Source organism: Petaurus breviceps, unplaced genomic scaffold, assembly GCF_028583685.1.
Source record: "Petaurus breviceps papuanus isolate PSGF00001 unplaced genomic scaffold, PetGlider_PUasm1.0 76, whole genome shotgun sequence".
NCBI classification, from domain to species: Eukaryota; Metazoa; Chordata; class Mammalia; order Diprotodontia; family Petauridae; genus Petaurus; species Petaurus breviceps.
Genome location: NW_027186473.1, coordinates 55636192 through 55659328, shown reverse-complemented (window position 1 = coordinate 55659328; position 23137 = coordinate 55636192). Strand labels below are relative to the sequence as shown.

Genomic DNA, 23137 nt, shown 5'->3' with positions numbered 1-23137 from the left:
CTGAGGCCCTTTAGGACTGCCTCCATTTTATGTCTCTCCTGATGATTATATCTTCCTCTTTGCCTAGTAAGAATCATGTTATTTGCCTGTGTTTTTGTAGTACAATATACCATTGTACATGAATCTACTTATAATTGATGTTGTTATTGTTCAGGCATTTCTGTTGTGTCCAACTCTTCATGATGTAATTTGAGGTTTTCTTGACAAAGATACCAGAGTGGTTTGCCATTTCCTTCTCCAGCTGATTTTTACAGATGAGGAAACCGAGGCAAACAGGGTTAAGTGACTTGCCCAGGGTCATGTAACTAGTAAGTTATAACAAGTGTCTGAGTTCAAATTTGAATTCATGAAGATGAGTCTTCCTGATTCCAAGCCCAGTGCTCTATGTACTGTGCCACCTAGTTGCCTACTTATAATAACCAAATATACATAGCAATCTAGAGACAACTCAGCAGGGTTGTTGATAGAAGAGCTGTACCTCAAATAAGAGATTTGAATCTTCCTATCTTTTTTTTTCCTTTTTGGAGGGGGGAAATGCAGGGCAATTCGGGTCAAGTGACTTGCCCAAGGTCACATGGCTAGTAAATGTTAAGTGTCTAAGGCCGGATTTGAATTCAGGTTCTCCTGACTCCAGGGTCGGTACTCTATTTACTGAGCCACCTACCCGCCCCCCTTCCTATCTATTCTTTCATTTAAGGACTAGAAGGCCAGGGAGGACATTCTTAAAATTAAAAAACATTTTAGTGTCTACTCTGCAAAGAAATGCAGAATTTAGAGAACACATTATCTTCATGGAGATTATTGTTTAGTAAGACACAAATGCAAATAACTATAGTAGATGATAAATAGATTATATTAGTAACGGGTTAGCAAGCTCTGGTGGACAGAAGACTAGCCTCAGAATCAGAAGACCTGGGTTCAAGTGCTAACTCTGATATATATCATGGATGATCCTGGACAGATGACTACCTCAGTGCTCTCAAGCTACTCTTTAAGACTGTAAATTGAAGAACAGATACTGATATACATTGGGAGAGGGAAATAGCTTACCAGGAGCTCCTTATAACAATGAAATAACCATTTGATCTCTGTAAAGTATTGTATAGGTATGCATTAAATCACTGTGTAAGGTTAAAGGAAAGAAAATCATTACCAATAGCTGGGATATGGAAAAATAATGACATTTAATCTGACATTTTAAAAGATGGGTAGGAAATCAACAGGTAAAGAAGACAAAGGAGGAAATTCTGGGCTTTGGGAACAGCCATAGCAAAGGTATGGTGGTAAGATAGCTGAGGTATGTTAAAAAGGCAGACAATAGGCCAATTTTTTTTTAAGCAATTCGGGTTAAGTAACTTGCTCAAGGTTACACGACCAGTTATTTCTGGGTGTGGTGCTAAGTATCTGAGCCTGGATTCAATCCCAGGTCATCCTGACTCTGGGGCCATTGCCCTTACTGACTGCGCTACCTGGCCGCCCCTGAGAATAGACCAATTTGGCTAAAGAAGTTATATGGACAGCAATGAGCAAATGGCGTGATGGCTAAATGTTATGTGAACCTGACTTGTAGGGCCAGTCTATAGATAAAAAGGACTAACTGAGCAGATCAGTTCACTTATTCACCAGTCTTGGACTTGGCCCTCAACAGAGTGGATTGAGAGGAAGGAAGTAAAGGTAGGAATATTTATTAGACAGCTATCTTTAATAATCTTAATAACAAACTTTAGTAATCAAAGTGATGGGGACCAGTACTAGGAGAGAAGCAATAAGAATAGAGAAGATGGGATGAATGTGGGAAATGTTAAAGAATTAGAATCAACAGGACTTGGTAGCTGCTTGAGGTAACAGGTGAAGGAAAGGGGAGAGTCAAGATTTCAAACCTAGCAGAGTGGGTGAATGGTTCCCCTGACAGAAATAGGGAAGTAGAAGGAGGAAGAGGTTTAAGGGGAAAGATGATCAGCTCTGTTTGAGACATGTTGTTTGAAGAACTAGTGGAATATCCATGGAGAAATACCCAATAGGCAGTTTGATATATGAGTCTGGAACTCAAAAAGAATCCAGGCCTGGAGATAAAATTTTGCAAGTTACTTGGGTAGAGATGTTAGTTGAAAGCAGAGGAGAAAATGAAGGATGCCATTTTGGAGAGGGTGTATATAAGAACCAAGGACATATTTTACATTCATAGGATTATAGATTTAGAGCTAAAAGGAATCTTGGAGGTTATCTAGTCAAGTTCAAAAGCATTTATTAGGCATCTACTATGTGCCTGTCCAATCCTTCCTTTTACAGATGAGTCAACTGAGTCAAAGGTTAAGGGACTTGACAGGGTGACACAGGTAGAAAGTGGCAAAGCCAGATCTGAACCCAGGTTCTCTGACTTGCAATCTAGCCCTCTTCACATGCCATTACACTGCTTCACATTCTTTTTTTACTTGAATTACATATGTATGTCTGAGCTGCTAAGTGGGTATTTTATTGTATCATTAGACTCTGAATAAGTACCTAATTAGGAAGATGAGAGAAAATGCAATGAACTCTCCAAGTGATGAGCTCAATGTTTTCATGTCCATATGCTGCTTATAGAATGTGTCCCTTTACTTTATAATCATAGCTGCATGAGACAAAATGACAAGATTCAGGCTAGTCAAAATATCTGTGACTTGGTCACCTTGGAGAATTCCTGGTATGGGAACTGCCCAGTCAAATGAGTCATTTACTTCCTAGATAAGGCATGGGGAATTGCCCATCTCAAAATCACATAGCTAGTGTATATCAGAAGCAGCATTTGAACCCTTGAACTTCTTGACTCCAAACTCAGACCTTTCTCTATTGAATTTTCCACAAAGAAAACCTAGGCTGCACCGCCAACCCCAGTGGTCTGTGTAGCAGTGGATGCCTCTGGTCCCAAGGTATCACAGCATATTAGATCTCAAACTGAAGCGATTTGAGAGATCAAGGGTATACATTGAGAGTATGGATGAATAAGAACACATCATCAATAAAAGAAACAACTTAGGAGCTATGATTTTTAAAATTATACTATGTACATTTTTCTAGTATTTGCAATGAAGTGTTAAAACTACTAGTTTTCCCTGTGTTCAACAAACACCTAGTGTGTGTGTGACATATAAAGTGTTCGTGTAAAGTCAAAACAAAAATACATATAAAGACGAAACAAAAATATTTTGTCCTTAAGGAGCTTACAGTGTGTTAGACACTAGAAGAGGCCAGGGAGAACATGAACTCAGAAGTATCTTTCCTTCCTTTCTTTCTTCCTCTATCCTAAATAGAGAAGAGTTAATGAGTTTCTCCTAAAGTGATGTGGTCTTATTATTCTCAGAAGAAGAGACATCAGGAAATATTAAAACTACAAAAACATAGCCACGATTAGAATATTATTAAAGAAAACCTCATAAAACAGACAATTTAGTGTTGGATTCAGTTTTTTGTCTGTGGAATGCCTTCCAGGTTAATGTAATGAAGTTGAGAAATATTAGCAGTTTCCCTTCATACCTTTACCAGTCATACAAAGTTGCCAAAACATAAGCATGCATTTTCTGTCATCCACATTACCCAAACCAGCATAATAGGTTAGCAGCCAATTTCTGCCGTCAAATAGATCAAAAAGGGAGAGAAACAAAACTAGGGAGGGCAGAACTAATTATGAGATGGCAAGAATATCAGTCAAGACAGATAATGGGTGGAAAACGAGCTCATCAACAGTACTTGTCTTAAACTTAGTAATAATGAATAGTTTGGATCTAGGAAAGAAAACAAGCTTGGGTTCAGGTTGCAACTGATATGTTGATGTGAAACGAAGAGGAAGAGGCAGTCAGTTGTCGATTAAGCATTTATTAAAAGCTTACTATGTCAGGCAGTACATCATAAGCACTTATTAAATGGTTATTGCTAAGTGGTAAGAATACAAAGAAAAGAAAAAAAACAATCATAGCTCTCATGGGGCTTACATTCTAATGGCAGAGAAAATATTGGAATAGCTATGTACATGGGAAGATATATACAGAGAAGATAAAATGTGACCTCAGAGAGAAAGCACAAAGAGAATAATTATTTTCAATAAATGTGGTAAGAAAGGCCAGGGGCTCTCACAGTCTCAGATCTGAGACTCTCCTGGAGACCCTTTATAAATTTTTTCTGGAAGGAAGGATCAGACAATCTGTGTTAAAAACAAGTGTAGGGGAGCGCTAAGCATGAATATTAGTAGCATGTTAGTAGATTTTTGTTCCATATGCTTTTTATTTTTAAAAATGTTTTATTGCTGACTTTTGTTCTTACATCACAGTATTTCTGGATATACTCCTTCAAGTTAATGGCTCTTCCCTTTTAAAATGAAAAAATGATCAAAGCCAACTAATACAATGTCTAGGTCTCAGGACATAACCTTCTGTGCCTATAAGCCCTCACCTCTCTGTGAAAGGCAGGAAGTGCATTTCACAATCTGTTCTCTGGGAGTTAGATTGACCATTATAATTACTTAGTTTCCCTCTTGTGTTCAGTGTTCTTTTTGTTCATATTATTGTAGTCATTGTTGGTTCTGCATACTTCACTCTTCATCAGTTCAGTCTTCTCATGTTTCTTTAAATGCCTCATATTTACTTCTCATAGAGCAGTATTATCCCATTGTTTGTTCCCCCCTTCCCCAACTAATGGACCTTCATTTTGTTTCTAAGATTTTTTGACTGCCACAAAAAGTACTGTTATGACTATTTTGGTACTGTGAGACTTTTCTTTCCATTTTGAACTTCCTTAGAGTGTATGCCCAGGGACATCTCTGGATCAAAAGCAATGAATATATTACTGACTTCTCAATTCCAAATTGTTTCCTGCAGCTCTTCTAACAGTCTTCCCACATAACCTCCAACACTGGTAATTTCTACCTTTTATCATCTTTACTAATTTGATAGGTGTTAGTTGAACCTTAGAGGTCTTTAAATTTGCATTCCTCTTATTGGTAATTTCGAACAATCATATAGTTATTGATAGCATATAGTGTTTATTATCAGGTACTTAAATTCTCAGAGGTATTGGCAGGATATTTTACCACAACGCTTCCATAAAATAAATTATAATTGCTATAATTAAGAGAATTTTTTTAAGACCGTGGAATAGAAAGAGTCTCAAAATTAGAAGAGACCTCCAATGTCTTCCCTCTCTAGGTGGCATAGTGGTTAGAATCAGGAAGACCTGACTTCAGATCCTGTCTCAGACATTTACTAGCTGTATAACCATAAGCAAGTCACTTAATCACTCTGTGCCTTAGTTTCCACATCCATTAAATGGGATGGGGATAATGTCACCTACTTTGGGGATGTTGTAAAGATCAAATGAGATAACACGTGCAAAGTATTTTGAAAACTTTAAAGTGCTATTCTATTATTATTATCTGTAATTATACATTTCAGATGATTTCCAAGATGCCTTTCATAGGATTATGAGTATAGAGCTGAAAAGGCATCTGTTTCAACCCCATCATCATTTTATAAGTGAAGAAACTAAGGTGGAGAGAAGAAATTAATTGCCTATTGTCACACAGGTAGTAATTAACAGAGTTGAGGGTCACACCGAGTCATTTTTTCCCGGTGTACTGTACCCATTTTCCTCTTTTGAAACTGAAGTGATGGCATATATGTAGACTAAACGTATTATGTGAAGATGAATTTTTTAAAGAGTAATAATACAATAATACAAAAGGGCAGAGGTGGTATCTTGCTGTCAAAGCATTCCTCCCTCTGATAACTGAACCAGCAGCTCTCTCTAGCCCTAGCATGACACAAAGCTTTCCCTCTTCTCTCATTGGTCCCACCCAGGCTTTCTCTGCTCTCACCACTCAGAAGCCTTTGTATGAACCCATCCCCTGGACAGGGAAGTGTGATCATCTCAAATGCTGCTAAAAGACCTCAAGTCCAGATGGATCCATTACTTCCCAAGCCAGCCCATTCCACTTTGAGATAACTCAATAGTAGGAAATTTTTTCTTATGTCAAGCCCAAATCTGCCTCTCTGCTGTCTCCACTCATTTCTCCTAGCTATATCCTTTGGGGCCAAGTAGGACTAAAGTCTAATGCCTTTTTTGCATGACAGCCTTTCAAATAAAGACAGCTATCATGTCTTGCCCCCACCTCCCACCTTGGTCTTCTCTTTTTTAGACTAATACACATTCTAATGGAGGAGAAAATATCCAAATAACTAGATATATACAGAGTAAATGGAAAGTGATGTTAGAAAAAAAGCAGGAGAATAAACATTTTCAACAAATGTGAAAAGAAAGATTCAATTCAGTAAACACCTACTGTGTTCCAGGCACTAAGTAAGGGAGATAAAAATCAAAATTTAAAAGTCCCTTCCCTCAAGGAACTTACGTTCTATATGAGGGGGGACAAAATGATAGATGAGTGCTATATATGCATAAAGTAATCCTAAGGGCAAGAATAACGCTACCACCTCAGGGATCAAAAAAGGCTTCCTGTAGAATAGCAGCTGAGGGGGGAGGTAAGCAGTCCAAGAGGCCGAGCAGAGCTGTGGAATATTAAGCCTCCAAACATCTTGCTTGTTCTTTAGTTCTTCTATGGGGAAAAAAAAATCCTGTCTCATGCAAAGAGGTTTGAGATGAACTTTCTACAGAGCAATTAGAGCAGAATCTGTGTACCATAAGCATCATGAAAAATACCAGGGATACATAGGCCTCCCTATCAAATGAGTATTATTTTCTCTTCCCAGTAATTCTGAGTTTCTGGCCTTGATTGCAGACTGAGGGGTACCATGCAGACAGGAAAACAGATGTAGCAATCACTTTGCTCAGTGAGCACAGCTGGGGTAGATAATTAAACAGGCCCACTCCCGCCAGGAGGCCCGCAGTGGTGCAACACTAAGACTCATTCGCCTGGCTGGACTTAGATGGGAAATTCATATTAAACATGCTCATTCCTAAAAGATATGTCGCATAATAACTGTGCATGGCCTCAGTGCAAATTATTAGAGACCAACTAAGGGCCCACATGGTAATAAGGTAGGTAACTAAAAACTAACAGGTTTTTAGTTATAAAATCAAGCTACTGCCACTACACTATACAGTTAAAGCCTTCCAATTTGGGGAAAATGATTGTAAAACCTTCAGATAATTGCTGAAAGTTGTACCAGCCTTACACAGGCAGAATTGAAATCACTTAACATGTATATGTTTGGGTACCCATCTAGAAACCCCCATTGTCTTAGCATGGTGGCCTAAATTCCCATATTGCTCCTTTGGGTCAATCCTTTGCTTTAATGGTATTGAGGGCAGCTGTAAAAATGCAAATACTTTCCCTAAGGCAGAGTACACAGAGTCGTTATCAGATTTAACTTCTTAGCTTGAATTAGTTGCCCCATTCCCAGCTGAGAACATGGCCCTGAAGGAATGGGATGTAGGATGGGTAAGAGTTGAGGGAGGAAGTAGAAGAGATATTGAAAATGAGGGCTGCCTATCCTGGCAGGGCTCTGTACCAGAGACTCTTAGGTAGCATGACAGTGCAAAAAATGGGAAGGTAGACAGTGTTGCGAGAAAAATAATCAAAGAGAGCTAAAAACAAATTGCATTTATTTTACAATAATGTGTAAGATGAAATCTACCAAGGAGAAAAGATACCTGTCTTCTCTAAAGAAGAAGGGAATGATAATTTAGTGTCTAAGATGTTCCAGGCACTATGCTAAGTACTAAACAGATATCTCTCTCTCTCTCTCTCTCTCTCTCTCTCTCTTTTTTTTTTTTTTTTGCTTTTTGGAGGGGAGAGGGCAAGGCAGTTGGGATTAAGTGACTTGCCCAAGGTCACACAGTTTTTGTGTTAGGTGTTTGAGGCCAAATTTGAACTCAGGTGCTCCTGACTCCAGGGCCAGTGCTCTGTTCATTGTGCCACCTCGCCGCCCCAAGGTATCTCTTTTAATTCTGGGACGTAGTTGTTTTTATTGTTCATGTTTTACAGATGAAGAAACAGAGACAAACAAAGGTTAAGTAATTTGCCCAGGATCACAGCTAGTGTCTGCAGTCACACTTGAACTCAGGGCTTCCTGACTCCAGGCCTAATGCTCTGTGTATATGGCGCCACCTAGCTGCCTGTATCTCTGTTTGAGCAGGGACCATGTTGTTGAGTGTTGAGTGGTGGCTGTTTTCTTGCAAAGATACTGCGTGTTATTAGCAAATGGGAATAACTGCTCAGAGTGTAAATATGAGAACTCCTCTGAACCTTATCTAAATCTAGTAAACAAAACAGTAAAGTGATTCCTAGTTTAGGTTGAATTCAGGCCTTCCGGAACTTAGATGGTAGAAATAATAAGTCACATTTCTGTTGCATTTTAAGGTTTCTTTTCCTCCATGTATGATACATACTGCAATATTATGACTGTGGTAAGATGAAAGAGTTGAGGGCTGAGATCACAATGTGATACAATTTGTGATTGTTAAAAGCCAGCATTTGGAATGTTTTCCTCTGACTTAAAGTATAAGGTTCTTACCCCTATGTCACATCATCTTTCGACTGCATAGCCAGTGGTAAGCCATAGTTACCATTACATTATGTTTTTATGAGTCTTCTTTCAGAGTTATGGTATTAGATTCTTTTAACTTGATTGGGATATATCTGGCCCTTCTTCAAATGGCCAGGTTTACGCAAGATGATCTCTTAGACCTCTTCCAGCTCTAAGTCTGTGTGATTGTAGTGTTTGAATTACCATAACCCATCCTGACTGTTCCTATGGATGGTAACTTGTGCCAGGCATCTCAACCTTGATATGTGGCCTAGTCAGGAAGTTTCCTGTGAAGTCAATAGGGGCAAGGAACACAAAACTGTATCATGATTTTCCAGGTTAGGGTCGAAGATCTGCAGGGAAAACAATGAAATCATAGCAACATTGATAGTGGCAAAAAAAGCTCGTATTTCTCCAAGGACTGCTAGGCATCCCATCACCCATGCTGGCATTGACACAAATAAATTGTATTTATTTTTTTGGAGGGGGGAAGGAAAGGCAATTAGAATTAAGTGACTTGCCCAAGGTCACCCAGCTAATATGTGTATCAAGTGTCTATAGCACCAATCAATATTTACAGCACCCACAATCATGATTAAAAACCGTGACTATAAATATCGCATGATGTTCAATTGCAAAATGTTCTCTAGGTAGAGGACAGAACTGAAGCATTTATTTAGACACCAGAAAACCCAATCCCAAAACCAGTAAGCCAGTTCCATCATAGTACCAAAGATCTTCAGAAGCTATGATAACACTGAGAGCCGCAGCATCCTTCAGCATTCCCACAAACCAATACAAGGTCAATATTTATTCACAAACCTTACTGTCTCCCCCACCACCTAGCCCTGACCAGCTTCCTGTGGGCTCTGCTTCCCTTCAGCAAACTCCTCCCACCACAGGCTCCATATGACTACATTCAGCCTATCAGGGGGCAGAGTTTATCTTCACAGCAGGATTATTCAGCCTGTTAGGGGACAGAGTTTACTTTCAAAGCAGGGGAGGTCTTCAAACTCTCCTAGGTCTATTAAGAGGCAGGGAAGATCTTCAAATTTCCATTGGATTTGAACTCGGGTCCTCCTGACTCCAGGGCCAGTGCTCTATTCAATGCGCCCATCTAGCTGCCCCTGAATTGTATCTTTTTAAAGCACGGATGATTCACAGTTATTTATTTAGTAGTGGTTAAGTCAAGTTCCAGGTAGCTTAGGGGATCTTTTAAAGAAGAAGAAGTCAGGGGTGGCTAGGTGGCACAGTGAATAGAGCACTGGCCCTAGAGTGAGGAGGATCTGAGTTCAAATCCAGCCTCAGACACTTAACACTTACTAGCCATGTGACTTTGGGCAAGTCACTTAATCCCAACTGCCCTCCAAATAGCAAAAAAAAAAAAAAAAAAGGAGAAAGAAGTCAGACTGCGATTGTGGAGCCCAAGGAATTTTGAACAGTTATAAGCAGTAATGGAGTTGGGGAAAGCTGGCTGGAAGGGAATTATGGATTTGCTACTGACCAGTGACCTCAAATGGCATTGGAGTCTTGCTTTTCATCCATGGTGCTTCCTAATTTCACCCAAAGATTCAAGCTTTTGAGGTGTTTTTTTTGTTTTTGGTTTTTTTTGCTTTTTGGAGGGCAATTGGGGTCAAGTGACTTGCCCAAGGTCACATGGCTAGTTTTTGTGTTAAGTGTCTGAGGCCGGATTTGAACTCAGGTCTTCCTGACTCCAGGGCCGGTGCTCTATTCACTGCGCCACCTAGCCGCCCCTTTTGAGGTGTTTTTTAAAAAGAAGCTCGTAACAAATAATTGAGTCCTGTTCATACAAACAAGTTTTGATGTATTTCGCTCTGGTGTTTGGCCTTGTTTCTGGTGGAGTGAAAGCTGTATCTCACCTCGCTCGGTCAGATCAGGCAGAGATTTGTTTTCTTTATTGCATATATCCTCCGTGAGACCAAATAACAATAGTAGCCCTTTTCTGAGTTGGTGTCCTCACTTTGGAACTGCAGAGTCAAGCTTACCTCATGATGCTCCTCCACCTCCTCACATTCCCATCAGCTGCTAGGTCTTGTTGAGACTGACTGTCCCCTTCCCTCCATTTACACAGACACCACCATAAATGAAGACTTCATCATCCGTCCCTGGTCCATCTTCCAAAACAGATTCTAAAGTTACATTCCCAAAAGCTCAAGGCTCACCGGAAAGTTCCAGGGCATTCTTGTTACCACTATGATAAAATACGAAAGCCTCTGTTTGCCATTTGAAGCCTGCCCGTCAGCCTACCTTGTGATACTTGTGCCTATTCATGTATTGTACATTCCAGCCAAACTGACCCACTTACTGTTCTTCATACATTCTTCATACTGCTCTGTGTCTTTGCATAAACTGTATCCCATGCCTGGAATGTCCTCCCTCTTTGTGGAATATGAACCTTTCTTCACATGCCACCCCCTACAGGAGAGGTTTCCCAGTCCTCTCCCCAAGCTCCCTGTACCTCCCCCAAATGTATTTACTTTGAATATAAAGAATATCCCCAAAGTCCTGATGCAATTTAGACAGTGGTCGCCTTTTTAATAAAAATTTATTGATCAATTAGTCCCTGAATATATTCTCAATCCTGTTTTTCCTCATCAGCAAAGTTCAGTTGGTTCTAGTACTAGGTGCTAATGACTCTGAGCCTCAGTTTCCTTATTTATAAAATGAATTGTGGATTATTAGATTAACTTCAAGGCCGCATCCTAGCTTCAGCATTCCATGATGCTTAAACGTACACTAAAGATACGTCGTGAGACTCGCTATGTGTCTCAATGCTGGAAGAGCTCTTATAGACCACCTAGTCTGTCTCTCTCATTTTACAGATAAGGAAACCCACACAGGTTTGATGATGTGCCTAAGGTGGTACAGATTGTATGTCGCCTACCTAGAATTCCAACTGAGATTCTCTGACTCTAAATCCATTGCTTTTTCCACTGTGCATACTGCCTTCCCTTTCATTTTCATTTTATATTAGCATCTGTTTAAATTTATTTTGTAGACATCTAGGGACTGGATATGCCCTCTTTTCAAATTGTTCTCCACTTTCAGTCAGTTCTTTTTAAATCATTTGGGTTTGGGAGAAGTAGACTAGAATGGAAAAGGAGAGTGAGGAGGAAGGGGGATGCTATGGAGTTCTCCGATCTGCCAAGTGTGAGTTTTTGCAGTGGTATCTCTTAGCCCTGTTCTATATTGGAAAACCTTTCCATTTTCTTTCACTAAGATTCTAGAAATTACTGAGCCTTGTTATTGAGTGACAGTATCTGCTTGGAGTACAGAGTAATGTTTTTAGAGTCACTTACCACTAGGTTCCAGAGGGGCACTTGCTAATTGACTGAATGGCCCTGGAAGGCATCTGGTACACAATTCAAGCTCTTACAATCTTGGATCTTTCCTCTCATCGTAGAAAGGGAAAAAAAATGTATGAATTATTTACTGTGAACTGAGTTATTTTCTTTCGTGAGCTCCAACTTTGTTTTTCGTCCATGCAAACTGAGATTGTGTTTATCCATGAATAGCTTTCCCTGGGGCATGAAAAATATAACTCCTTAATTATGAATGAGGTTTTTGTTTGAGGCCTGTTTTAACTAAAACATGCAAAGTAAATTGTGTTTTTTGTTAGATCCCTTCCAGCTCCCCACAAAAGCCGAACCACCAAAGGAACGAGTTGTCCAACCAGCGCCCACGCGAAAGCCCACTGTTATCCGGATCCCAGCCAAACCGGGGAAATGTAAGCTCTCCACCTTCTTCTTTTGCTTTGCTCCTCTTCCATTCTTCTGAGGGGAATTTGTAGCAAGAAGCCACTCTGTCACACTCACACATTCATTACCTGCCTCTCATTTTACCACCAATCAAGATATAAAATAATTCTTTTTTTCCTTTTTTAAAAAAAGTACAAAGTAGCTCTTGAAATTAGAGTGTTTATGCCTTAGGTAGTGGTTGGACTGGATTACTTCTGAGAGGTTACAGAGGTCTTGGTTTCTTCAACTATAAAACAGAAGCTTGGGATAGGTGCCTCTAAAAACTCTTCCAAATCTTACTCCTATAATATTCCTAGGAGGTTCCTAAAAATTCTGTTATTTTTTTCATAGCTTTTTTTTTTCTTCAAAAAAATTGTTATAGGAGCATCATAAACATATTCTCAATTTAAAAGAAAAATAAGGGCCTGTGAGTTCATCAGTGTAGGGAACTCCTAGTATGGACATTTTCCTCTTTGGATAAGCAGCTTGACTGCAGTTTATATAGTTTTAGCTCCCTAAAGCCCTGAGAAATTAAGTGGTATGCACAAGATCACACAGCCTATAGGACTTGAATCCAGGGCCAGCCTTCTCACCATTATTCTGCCTTGGTGTGCAACTTCAACCTGGTGAACTAAAAAATATTTCACATCTTATTATACAGTTTGTTTATTTAAAAAGTCCACAGCTCTTCCTTCCTTTTCCCTGTCTTTTGGCCATTTTATTTCTTGATAAATCCAACCTACACTGAAGCATTTATTTGAAAAGGAGAGAAAGACTCTAAAAAGAAAAGTAATCTTATTGTTTTTGTTTTTCTGGAATCTATAATAAAGATCTCATTAAAAGGGAAAAATATTGAAATTAATGAATGGAAAAGTTCATAACCAAGATTTGGCTGTAGGTACCATAAGAAACAGTAGAATTAAGAACTTTAAAGTACATTAATATAAAAGCCTGCTTTTTTTTTTTTTAAGCAATCGGGGTTAAGTAACTTGCTCAAGGTTACATGGCCAGTTATTTCTGGGTGTGGTGCTAAGTATGTGAGCCCGTATTTGATCCCCAGGTCATCCTGACTCTGGGGCCGGTGCTCTTACTTGCTGAGCCACCTGGCCGCCCCTAAGCAATTGGGGTTAAGTAACTTGCTCAAGGTTACATGGCCAGGTGTTTCTGGGTGGGTGCTAAGTGTCTGAGCCCGGGATTCGATCCCCAGGTCATCCTGACACTGGGGCCGGTGCTCTTATTCGCTGTGCTAACTGGCCTCCCCAAAAGCCTGCATTTTAATAGAGATTTGCAGCAATTCTTTATTTTTTCATTATCATAACTAATAAATCTCCTATGAGCTCTGTTAAGTTTTAATAAAAGTGAAAGAGAGAGGTTTTGACACATTCCCCATCAATCAAACAACATACATGATTAGGTTTTTTAAATATGTAAACAACTATGTCTGCATCTGTTATGCCTTTATCAGATGTGATCTCCTCCTTAAATGGATCAATCAAGAAACAGTAGATTGGTTCCACAACAGTGAAAGTTCAGCAATTATTCAATGAGGTGACTGACTTGTGTTTCAGTCATGTCTGACTCTTCATGACCCCATTTGCAGTTTTCTTGGTGGAAATACTGGAGTGGTTTGCCATTTCCTTCTCCAGCTCATTTTAGAGATGAGGAAACTAAGGCAAACAGGGTTAAGTGATTTGCCCAGGGTCACACAGCTAGGAAGTATCTGAGTCCCAATTTGAATTCATGAAGATGAGTCTTCCTGATTCCCGGCCCAGTGGATAGACTTCTGGCCCTGGAGTGCTTATGCCCATGGTAGAATGATAATAAAATGTTTGTGTACTAGGGGTATACCTTAGATATCCTTGAAATGGGGATGATCCCAAACCATCTCCACCATCTCTAACTTCTCCTTAAAGCAGTAACACCTCCACTGCTTTTCTCTGTGATCTCTTCAGCCAGTCTATACCTGCCATACTTTCTTTGTGTCCCTGGTCCCTCTCTACCTTTTAAGCCCTCTTGAACACCTACTCAGAGCTTTGTCTTACTTAATGCTCTCATGACTAGAATGTCCCCTTATCTCCAGAGTTGAAGTTGATAGGGCTTTCTTCTGACTCCCCCAAGCTACCCTTTTAATTTAGTTGTTTTTATTTTTCAAGAAAAAGCACTATTCAAAATGAAGGTGTGGGTTGTAATATGTTGATGTTTTGCTATTAGAAGGTGAGGGACCAGGAGAAAAGAAAGATTTAGAGAATGAGTTAGAGAAAGTATCCAACAAACCAAATGCTTGAGAGCTCTCTCCTTATGTTTGGAGCTCTTAACCATACCCTGAGGCAGGAGAAATGACCTCAAGTGCTTCATTTAAGAAGATCTCCTCCTTATAACACATACCAGCAGTCTACCCTCTCCCCTAGTCAATGGGAAGTTACCAAGCATAGCCATAACCCCCAGGACACCCAGAGAGAAGATAGACATAGCTCTCTTGGTCTATGGTTGTTTTACTAGACGACACACATAGAGGAACACTCTATGCCAGGGAAAAATTCCAAGGCTTCCAAACAGTTTACCATACCCTTCCCAAACTCTGGAGATTTACTGGGGTCTGACTCATTCTCCACAAGCAACTGAAACTCTCATGAGGCTCCACTGAGACAGCCAGTCCGTCGGAACCAGCAGTGGACTGAATTCTTCCAGCTCCTTAAAGCTTCCATCATATGCCTTCCTGTCACACCTATAGAAACAACACAGAACAGTCAGTGCCTTGGTGTTCTCCTGAACCAACTCCTTATTCCTCTGTTTAAAACCACTCCCTCCAGCCTTGGTGCTGTTATCTATCGTTGGGACATAGTGGGATGTAGCCCAGAGTACCCACTAATAATACCCATTATTTTTATTAATTAATCTTTTATTTATTTATTCTTAGTTTTCAACATTCATTTCCACAAGATTTTGAGTTACAAATTTTCTTCCCGTCTCTCCCCTACCCCCTACCCCAAGATAGTGAGCCTACTGAATACCCTTTCCCTCAGTCTGCTCTCTCTTATATCGTCCCCCATCCTTCTAGTAGGACAAGATGGATTCCTATATCCCAGTGTCTGTATAATAACCATTTGTATTTCTTGTTATGATAAGCTTGAAGTTTTGTTTGTTTTATCTTGATACTTGTATTCTAGATATTTGCAGACAAAATATGATATAGTTGATGACATACGATATAACCCTCAAACATGAGTTACCCTAGTAGCAATGGAGAAATGCATGATGGGTGCCAACAGACCAACTCGTTGTCAGTCAAGAACTGGGCAAAAAAGGCAAAACAGATGGGCCAGTTACATGACAAGAATGAGAATTAATGGATGAAGAGTGACATGCTGCTATCCGTGCAATGACACAAGATCTGGAGGAAGCTTTTTAGCATATTGGAAAAGCCCTGGAAAGGATTTATGAGAGGATGTGGATAAGAGTTGCAAAGGATGGGCAGGCATGGAGGGTTACAGTCTACTTCCTTGGACCCCATTGTTGTGGTCACAGGTCAAAGTAGAGAAACATCTACAGCCTGTGTCTGCCTAATAAAGTTGCTTTTGGATCCTGAATTTTCCCGAAATGTAAAATAGTAATAAGGACCCTGAATCATTTCAAAGAACTTTCTGAGGATGAACTAATAAAAATAGTAACAGCAATAATAGTAAGAACAACATTAAAAATAACAGAAAGCACCAGAGTGCTCATGGCCACATACACTCTGTGGTGCAGATTAGAATAGAAGAGAACAGAATGTAGCTCCCCCTTCCCCCGGTTTTCAAACTATTATTTCTAGTCATATAAACAGCTAGTCCCTAGTACTTCTTGGTGCTATGGTTATAAAGTCCATCTCCTAGAGTCTCTGGGCTCGAGGGTGAGGAAGGAATGAAGTTCTCAAGTTCCACAAGTGGATAGAGTTTGGCAGGACCAAGGAGAGTAAAGGAAAAGCTTTATGATGCTTTGAGGCCAGTGATGGGAAGTATCGGGAAGACAGAAAGAAGTCTTGCCAGCCAGCAAGCTGTCACCTCTGTATTGCTACTCTCTGGCTTTTTTATGTTTCCTTGCAACAGTGCTACCATTTACATGATACAAGTTTAGATGTCTACCATCCTTTCTGTTTAAGGAATGTGGTTCCGGAGAAGGAGCGGTAGATTTCGAGTCCTGGGACCTGGGTTCAAATCCCTGCTTGTGTTTTTATATGTGGGTGACCCTGAGCAAGTAATTTTGCTTTTCTACATTTCCTCATCTGTTAAATAAGGTGATTGGACTAGATAAGCCTTCCCCCTCTAAATCTATCATCCTACAAAGGCCAAGGAGAAGAATGATTTGGTTTTGGCATCAGGACAGCTATCATGTTAGTGAGTAGTCTAATATTATTATGGTTTAACTTACTGAACAATGCTACTTCTCAGCTTAGGAAGCCTCTGGCCTTCCCTGAAGCATTTTCTTCATAGTCACTGACCTTGATATTATCTTCCTTTGGGGGAGTGGGAGGAGAAGTGCCTTCCTGTCTAATGGGTCAGACAGGAAGCATCAAGTAAATTATCCACCTGTTTTGAATTTTTTCATATGAAGTGGAAGCAAGGAATAATCTCTTGAAGAAAAGTGAAAGTGGCTTTTCAGCCCTCATCTAATTCTTATCTGTTTCTTTCTATATTCTCCAGTATATATTCTCCTTAGGGTGTGATGGTGACTGGGTTCTGGAATGGTCATGCCAATTGAGCAAGAACTCTGACATCCTACCAAACTATATAGGCTTCCAATATGAACCTGGTGACCCACCCACTGTGTGGCTCATTCAAAATTCAGCCTGGATACATTTGGAAACCCTGTACAAGTTAACAGCAGCAACATATTGAAGAATTATAAAACCATGTACTTGGAGTTAAACATTAGAAACCACCTGATCCAACCCCCTAATTTTATATATGAGGAAACTGAGGTCCACAGTGTTAAAGGAACTCGCCCAAAGTCACGAGTAGAAGAGATGGGATTTAAATTCCAATCCTTTGGCTCCAAATACCCAGCTTTGTCCACTGTACCACATCCCATTGTATCTATCAAATCATGAAGGGATTGCAACATGACTCATGAAGTTGGGTGTTGACATTACTGGGCTGTTTTTTTGTCTTTTTGGAGGAGGCAAGCCAGGGAAATTGGGGTTAAGTGACTTGCTGAGGGTCATGCAGATAGTAGTGTCTGAGGCCAGCTTTGAACTTAGATCCTCCTGTCACCAGTGCCGTTGCTCTATTCACTGCGCCACCTAGCTGCGCCAATATTACTGTTTGTTCAATGCATTGATGTGAATAATTAGTATTGGAAACCTCCAGGTATTATATTAGATGTCCAGTTTGGGAGAAGGTGTCAAATATCTGTTCAACATAGTGTTCTTGAATGTTAATTGTTACTGACAATACACATTTGACATTTTATGTTTAGCTGTCTGAATGTATTACCTCCCACCCCTGTCCTCATTACAGCATAAGCTTCTTGAGATCAAGGACTATCTAGTTTTTATCATTGCATCCTCAGGACCTAGCATAATATTTTGTGTATAGCATATGCTTAATATATACTCAATGAATTGAATTTAACATCCTTTTCCCTCTTACCTGCCCAAGTCTAGGCTTTGTATATCTTCTTAGGATAGCCATTTCCTCAGGCAAAAGCCCTGTAATGCTATTCACATTCTTTTTTGAATCTCACAAAGACCTAGAATCGTTTTGATGAAATAAAATACTGGTGTTTTTCCAGTGTTGCAAGATGACCCACAGACCCCACCCCCTCTACCTGCTGAAAAGCCCATTGGAAACACTTCTGGCACAATTTCTGGAAAACTCATTAATGTCGAAAGAACCAGATGCTTGGTAAGTAATCTTTGTGGTTATCTTACTATGAATACTGAGGTGTGACCTAATTTTGAATACTTAATTTTTTGTTAGATTTACACCTTGATTATTTTAGCACTAGCACAAACAACAATATCCTCAGGATATCAGAAGGATGAAGTGTCTGAAGGATATAACAAATTTGCAGTAAATAAAATTACAATGAAAATTTCATATTTTTAAAATAAATTTTTATTGATGTCTTTTGTTTGTTTACATCACCAAAATTTCCCACTTGCCTTCTAACACTCTATTCCAAAGAACAAGTTGCATTTTTAAGGAAAACAAGAAAAAAGAAATAAGTGAAACTGATTAATGTATAAAAAATAAATCTACAAATATGCACAGTATCCTATACCAATGGTCCTTTCACCTCCACAAAAGTGGTAGGTATAGAGATGTCTTCTCATATATCTTCTTTGAAGCTATAATTTTTTATTTATTTTTCTTATAAAAAAAGAACAAGAATATTTTTTTTCATTTAACATACAACATAACAAAACACGTATAACAGCAGACTTTTTTGTTGACATCCATTATACCAAAGTTTGACATGTACAGACTTAATGAAATTGACTTTTCAGTACTACTCCTGATACACATGATAATCAGGAGGCTTTTCACCTGTAAGTTTTCTAATTCATTGACTTGAAATTTGTGGGGAATGAATATGGTTCATGTAGTGATTTTCTTACCCAAATAGAAAACAAGATAGTTACAGCATTTATTAGCTCCCTATTATGGATAATGACACTGAGGCTAGTTAAATGACAACTAGTAAATGTCAGAGGTGAGATGAAAACCTAATCTTCTCAACTCCAAGGTTAGTATTCCTTCCCTCATACTTTGCAGGTTACACAAAAGTTAGTCCAAACTCACCCATATGGGGTGGTTACTGATTCATTGCATTGGTTGTAACTATCCTGAATTAACTGAAAAGAATCTCCTTCAGAATGGTACTGAGAACCCTCACCTCAGTTTTTAGAAGAGCAATTGTGAGCTTGCACACATCTCTGCTAGGTCATTGATATTCTTTGAGTGACCAGATTTTTAAATGAGATTTTCAAATATCACAGCAGTATTTATCAGAGGGCAGAAATGGCCAGAAGAGTGTTCACAAGGCATGGATTATTTCTGAGACATCAAAGAGTTTATGAGCTGCTGGTTTGCTTCACTACATTAACTGAGTCCATTAGTGAAGCCAAGTTTTAAGACAGGCTTAATTCACTTTTTAAAAGGGAAATTTCAAAAATTGAAACATGCTTACATGATTGAAGCTAATGGGAATTCTCTATTTGATATTGAAAAGAAAGATGTAAATATTTGATGGGAACTTCAAAACAGAAGTAAATTTTGCTTTGTTTTTAAGTTGTTTAAAGGGAAATAATCCAAGAGTTCAGCAACACAGGTTCCCACATGGCATTTAAACTTGCAGTACAGTTGAACTTCAATTGGGACCAGCATTCCTTTTCCTTATGGTGGCTTGGAGTTTATCTACTTGAAAATGAAGTGGTTGCTCTTTTATCCAAGTGTCTCTGTTGGTGATAATTGTCCCAAAAAAACAAATAGGAAATGGGAAATGAAATGGGACTCAGTAAATCAGAAAGAATATGTTCTCCTCTTTTCATGGTCTTCAAAATTAGATGGACATAGTTGCAGAATCCAAAGAGTGACCCCTCTATTTGACCTCATGTGCAGGGCCAAGACTTATCATTCTTTTTTCCTATTTAGGCTTGCATTTCTAAGAAAGTCAATTCCAAAGTATGGTTAACATGAAGAAAAGCTACAGAGGGCTAGCTTTGAGATTCTATCAGTCCATTCAATAAAAGACTTGAAAATATTTTCCATGTAATGCAGTTATGATAATGGATGCCTTCTATGCTAATGTGCGCTGAAAGTCTGTTAACTTAATACAATTTATATCCCTTGGTCTAATAATCTGTTGTTGGGTTTTTTCTGGAGAAACTTTCTTAACATTTCCAGTTTCTCTTTACTTCACTTTGCTCAGAAACCATACCACGGTTGTCTTTTGTCTTGCACACCTGCCACGTCTTCCTCTTTTTATAGAAAGTCTATCCTTTCTTCTATTAGCCCTTTCAGCCCAGATAAAGCAAGCTTTTCTTCCACCCTTTTTGCCCCTTTAATTCTATTCTCTACTTAAATGTCTTCTTTGTTTCCTTCTCTTCTCCCTGGAATAGCCTTTTATCAGTCCTCCTACCCATGTCCTTCTTGGTTAGTGGTCCAAGAAGTCTATTTTGGCACAACCTCTTAAGTTAACCAATTAATGACATTGAGAGTTAGGGGGCCCTAATGTATAGGGAGCAGATATCTGTCTCCTCCAGGCAAAACCATCTTACATGATAATTTGAATATATTAGATGTTCAAGCATGATCCATTGGTTTTTTTTTAGATCCATGGGGTTCCTAACAAATACAGTAGTTTTTGTGATGTAAAGGTATAATGGTCTCTGCCTCCAGGAACTTTTGATCTGATTTTTAAACATTTAGTGCTAGTTTTTAAGCATTTAGGACTGGTGTGAAATTGAGGTACAAATCAATCAGTAATTTAGTACACTCCTATTAAGGGCAGAAAATATGCTAAGTCTTAGATAAAAAAACAAAAATGAAATATGACCTGCCTTCAGGGTACTTACATTCTAATGGGAGAGATAGACATTATATATGTAAATAAAGGCAGAATATATGAAAAATGAATTCAAGATAATTTGGAGAGGAGGGCACCAGCAGCCAGGAGGATTAGGAAAGGCTTCAGTGACCGATTAGTAATCATTCCCAGACTTACTGCTATATCTGGACATCTTCCTGCTTTGCCAGTACCTATCTTTCTTTTCCATCCCCTTCCTCATTTGCCCTTTCCTCTTAGTCTCTTGCTTTGGAAAGAGTAATCAAATCAGTGCAACCATTCCTGGAATTCCACTTAGCATCCTGTGACTTCCTGGACTAAAATACTCCTCCCTAGCCATCACTCTCCTCTGTTACCTTCCTTATTTAGAATGTAAGCCATTTAAGGGCAGAAACTGTCTTGATTTTTGTACAGCTAGGTCCCAATTAGTGTGAATAATGAATCCCCTAAAATAGTCATGTTGTTTGAATTTGCACAGCATATTTCCATTGGTATAGAACCACTTTAGGGGATTCATTATTTGAACTAATTGGGAGCTAGCCATATTTTGTATCCCCAACACTTAGCACTTTGTCTGGCACATAATAAGTTTTTAATGAATGCTGAATGTTTTTTCATTCATTCCTGTAGGAGGAAGCACTTAAACTGAGTGTAAGAGGAAATCAGAGATTCCAAAAGGCAGAAGCGAGGAGGATGAGCATTCTAGGTGTTAAGCATAGACAATGCAAGTAGAGATGATTGAAGTGGAAATGGGTCCAGTGATTAATGATTTTAACCCTTCCTACCTTGTTAAAGACTTTAAAACCTCAACTGTGTTTACCTTTATAGATCCACCCTAAAGGTTTTAAGCAAAAATCTTCCCTTCCTGAAAGTTAATGTTCTGAATTAAGAAATGATCTAACAGTGATAATGCATGCCTAAAATGAATTCTCCAATACTTGTAGGATTCTGAGCCCTCACTTCAAACAGGAAGTTCTTCTAAAGGACCTGTGCTGCCCCCAAGGTAAGTTCAGGAACCCAGTGGTTACTTGCCCAAAGGCTGCTGCTTTTTTAAAAAAAAAATTTTTATTTTTATTATTACTTAATAATCACCAACAAACAAAATAGGTCAGTATGCAAAGGAGAACCAAGAAAATTGCATATGAAATCAGGAACTCTTGTTCTATATCATTAGGGTTTTTTTTAAGTCTATTAACTTGAACAAGATAGTAACAAAATTGCCCCCGTTAAGAACCTTTCTGAACATCTTTTTGCTTTCTTCTATTTTTAATGCCTTATTAATTATCTTTTTTTCCATCCCTGGAACTACCTACTGGTTTAAACCTCCTCTCCCCCAAAGAAGTTCTTCCTTATAGCAAAGCAAAAAAGACCAATACATTGGCCATGTCTAAAAATTTGGGTCTCACCCTACTCCTCTAGTTCACTCATTTCTTGGTGAGGCAGAGGAAGCATGCTTCATATCATTCTTCTTATATTAAATTGATAAGAGTTCTTAAGAATTTCACATTCATTTTCCTTGATATTACTATGTTCATCATGCAAATTTTTCTGCTGGTTCTCATTTCTCTCAATGTCAGTTTATCTGGATATTCTCAAGTTTCTACAAATTCTTCATATTCATAATTTCTTTTTTTTTTTTGAGGGGGAAAGGCAAGGCAATTGGGGTTAAGTGACTTGCCCAAGGTCACATTTATTATTTCTTACAGTATAATATTATTCCATTTACCACGCAGTTTGTTTAGCTTTTCCTCAATGGAGACCCATAGATGGATAGCCGACTTTATTTCCAGTTCTTTGCTACAACAGAAAGCACTGTTATCAGTATTTTTTGCACATATGGGCCCTTTCACTCTATCTTTGATCTCTTTGCAGTATGTGATTACTAGTAGTAGTACTGCTGGGTTAAAAGACAATTTAATGACTTTGGAAGTATAGTTCCAAATTGTTTGACAAAATAGTTGGATCATCAAAGGCTGATTCAGCTCAAAAATTGATAATTGTCTTCTTATCAATGAGCTTTGGTCTCCAATCTTATTATAGTTATTGGAAACTCATTTCTTTCTACAATTTGAGTCTTGGAATTTCTTCACTGGAATAAAGGACAAACTTGAGCTCTTGAATAATGAGAGACCTTCTCACTGATCATCTTTCCAACAATGTCTCAGGAGGTTTGAATGGAAGATAAGCCTATTAAAGATAATCCGTGGTATCAAAAATATTTAAATAGCAAATGCCATAATAATAAAAAAGTCATTATGCAAGATCTCATTTCTATTAAAAGAGCCAAGGAAAGCCTTTCTTACTAATAGGATCATC

The 23137-nt window shown here is 38.8% G+C and overlaps 1 protein-coding gene across 5 annotated transcripts in view; it reads left to right on the top strand.

The window, feature by feature from the left end:
• Nucleotides 1–23137, top strand: part of SH3D19 (SH3 domain containing 19) — a 209807-nt gene that overhangs the window by 147764 nt on the left and 38906 nt on the right. For all 5 annotated transcript variants that reach the window (XM_069105507.1, XM_069105506.1, XM_069105509.1 and 2 more), the window contains 3 exons: nt 12157–12264; nt 18044–18156; nt 21766–21824. In XM_069105507.1, coding sequence (XP_068961608.1) covers nt 12157–12264; nt 18044–18156; nt 21766–21824 — 280 coding nt within the window. The remainder of the gene's footprint in view (nt 1–12156; nt 12265–18043; nt 18157–21765; nt 21825–23137) is intronic.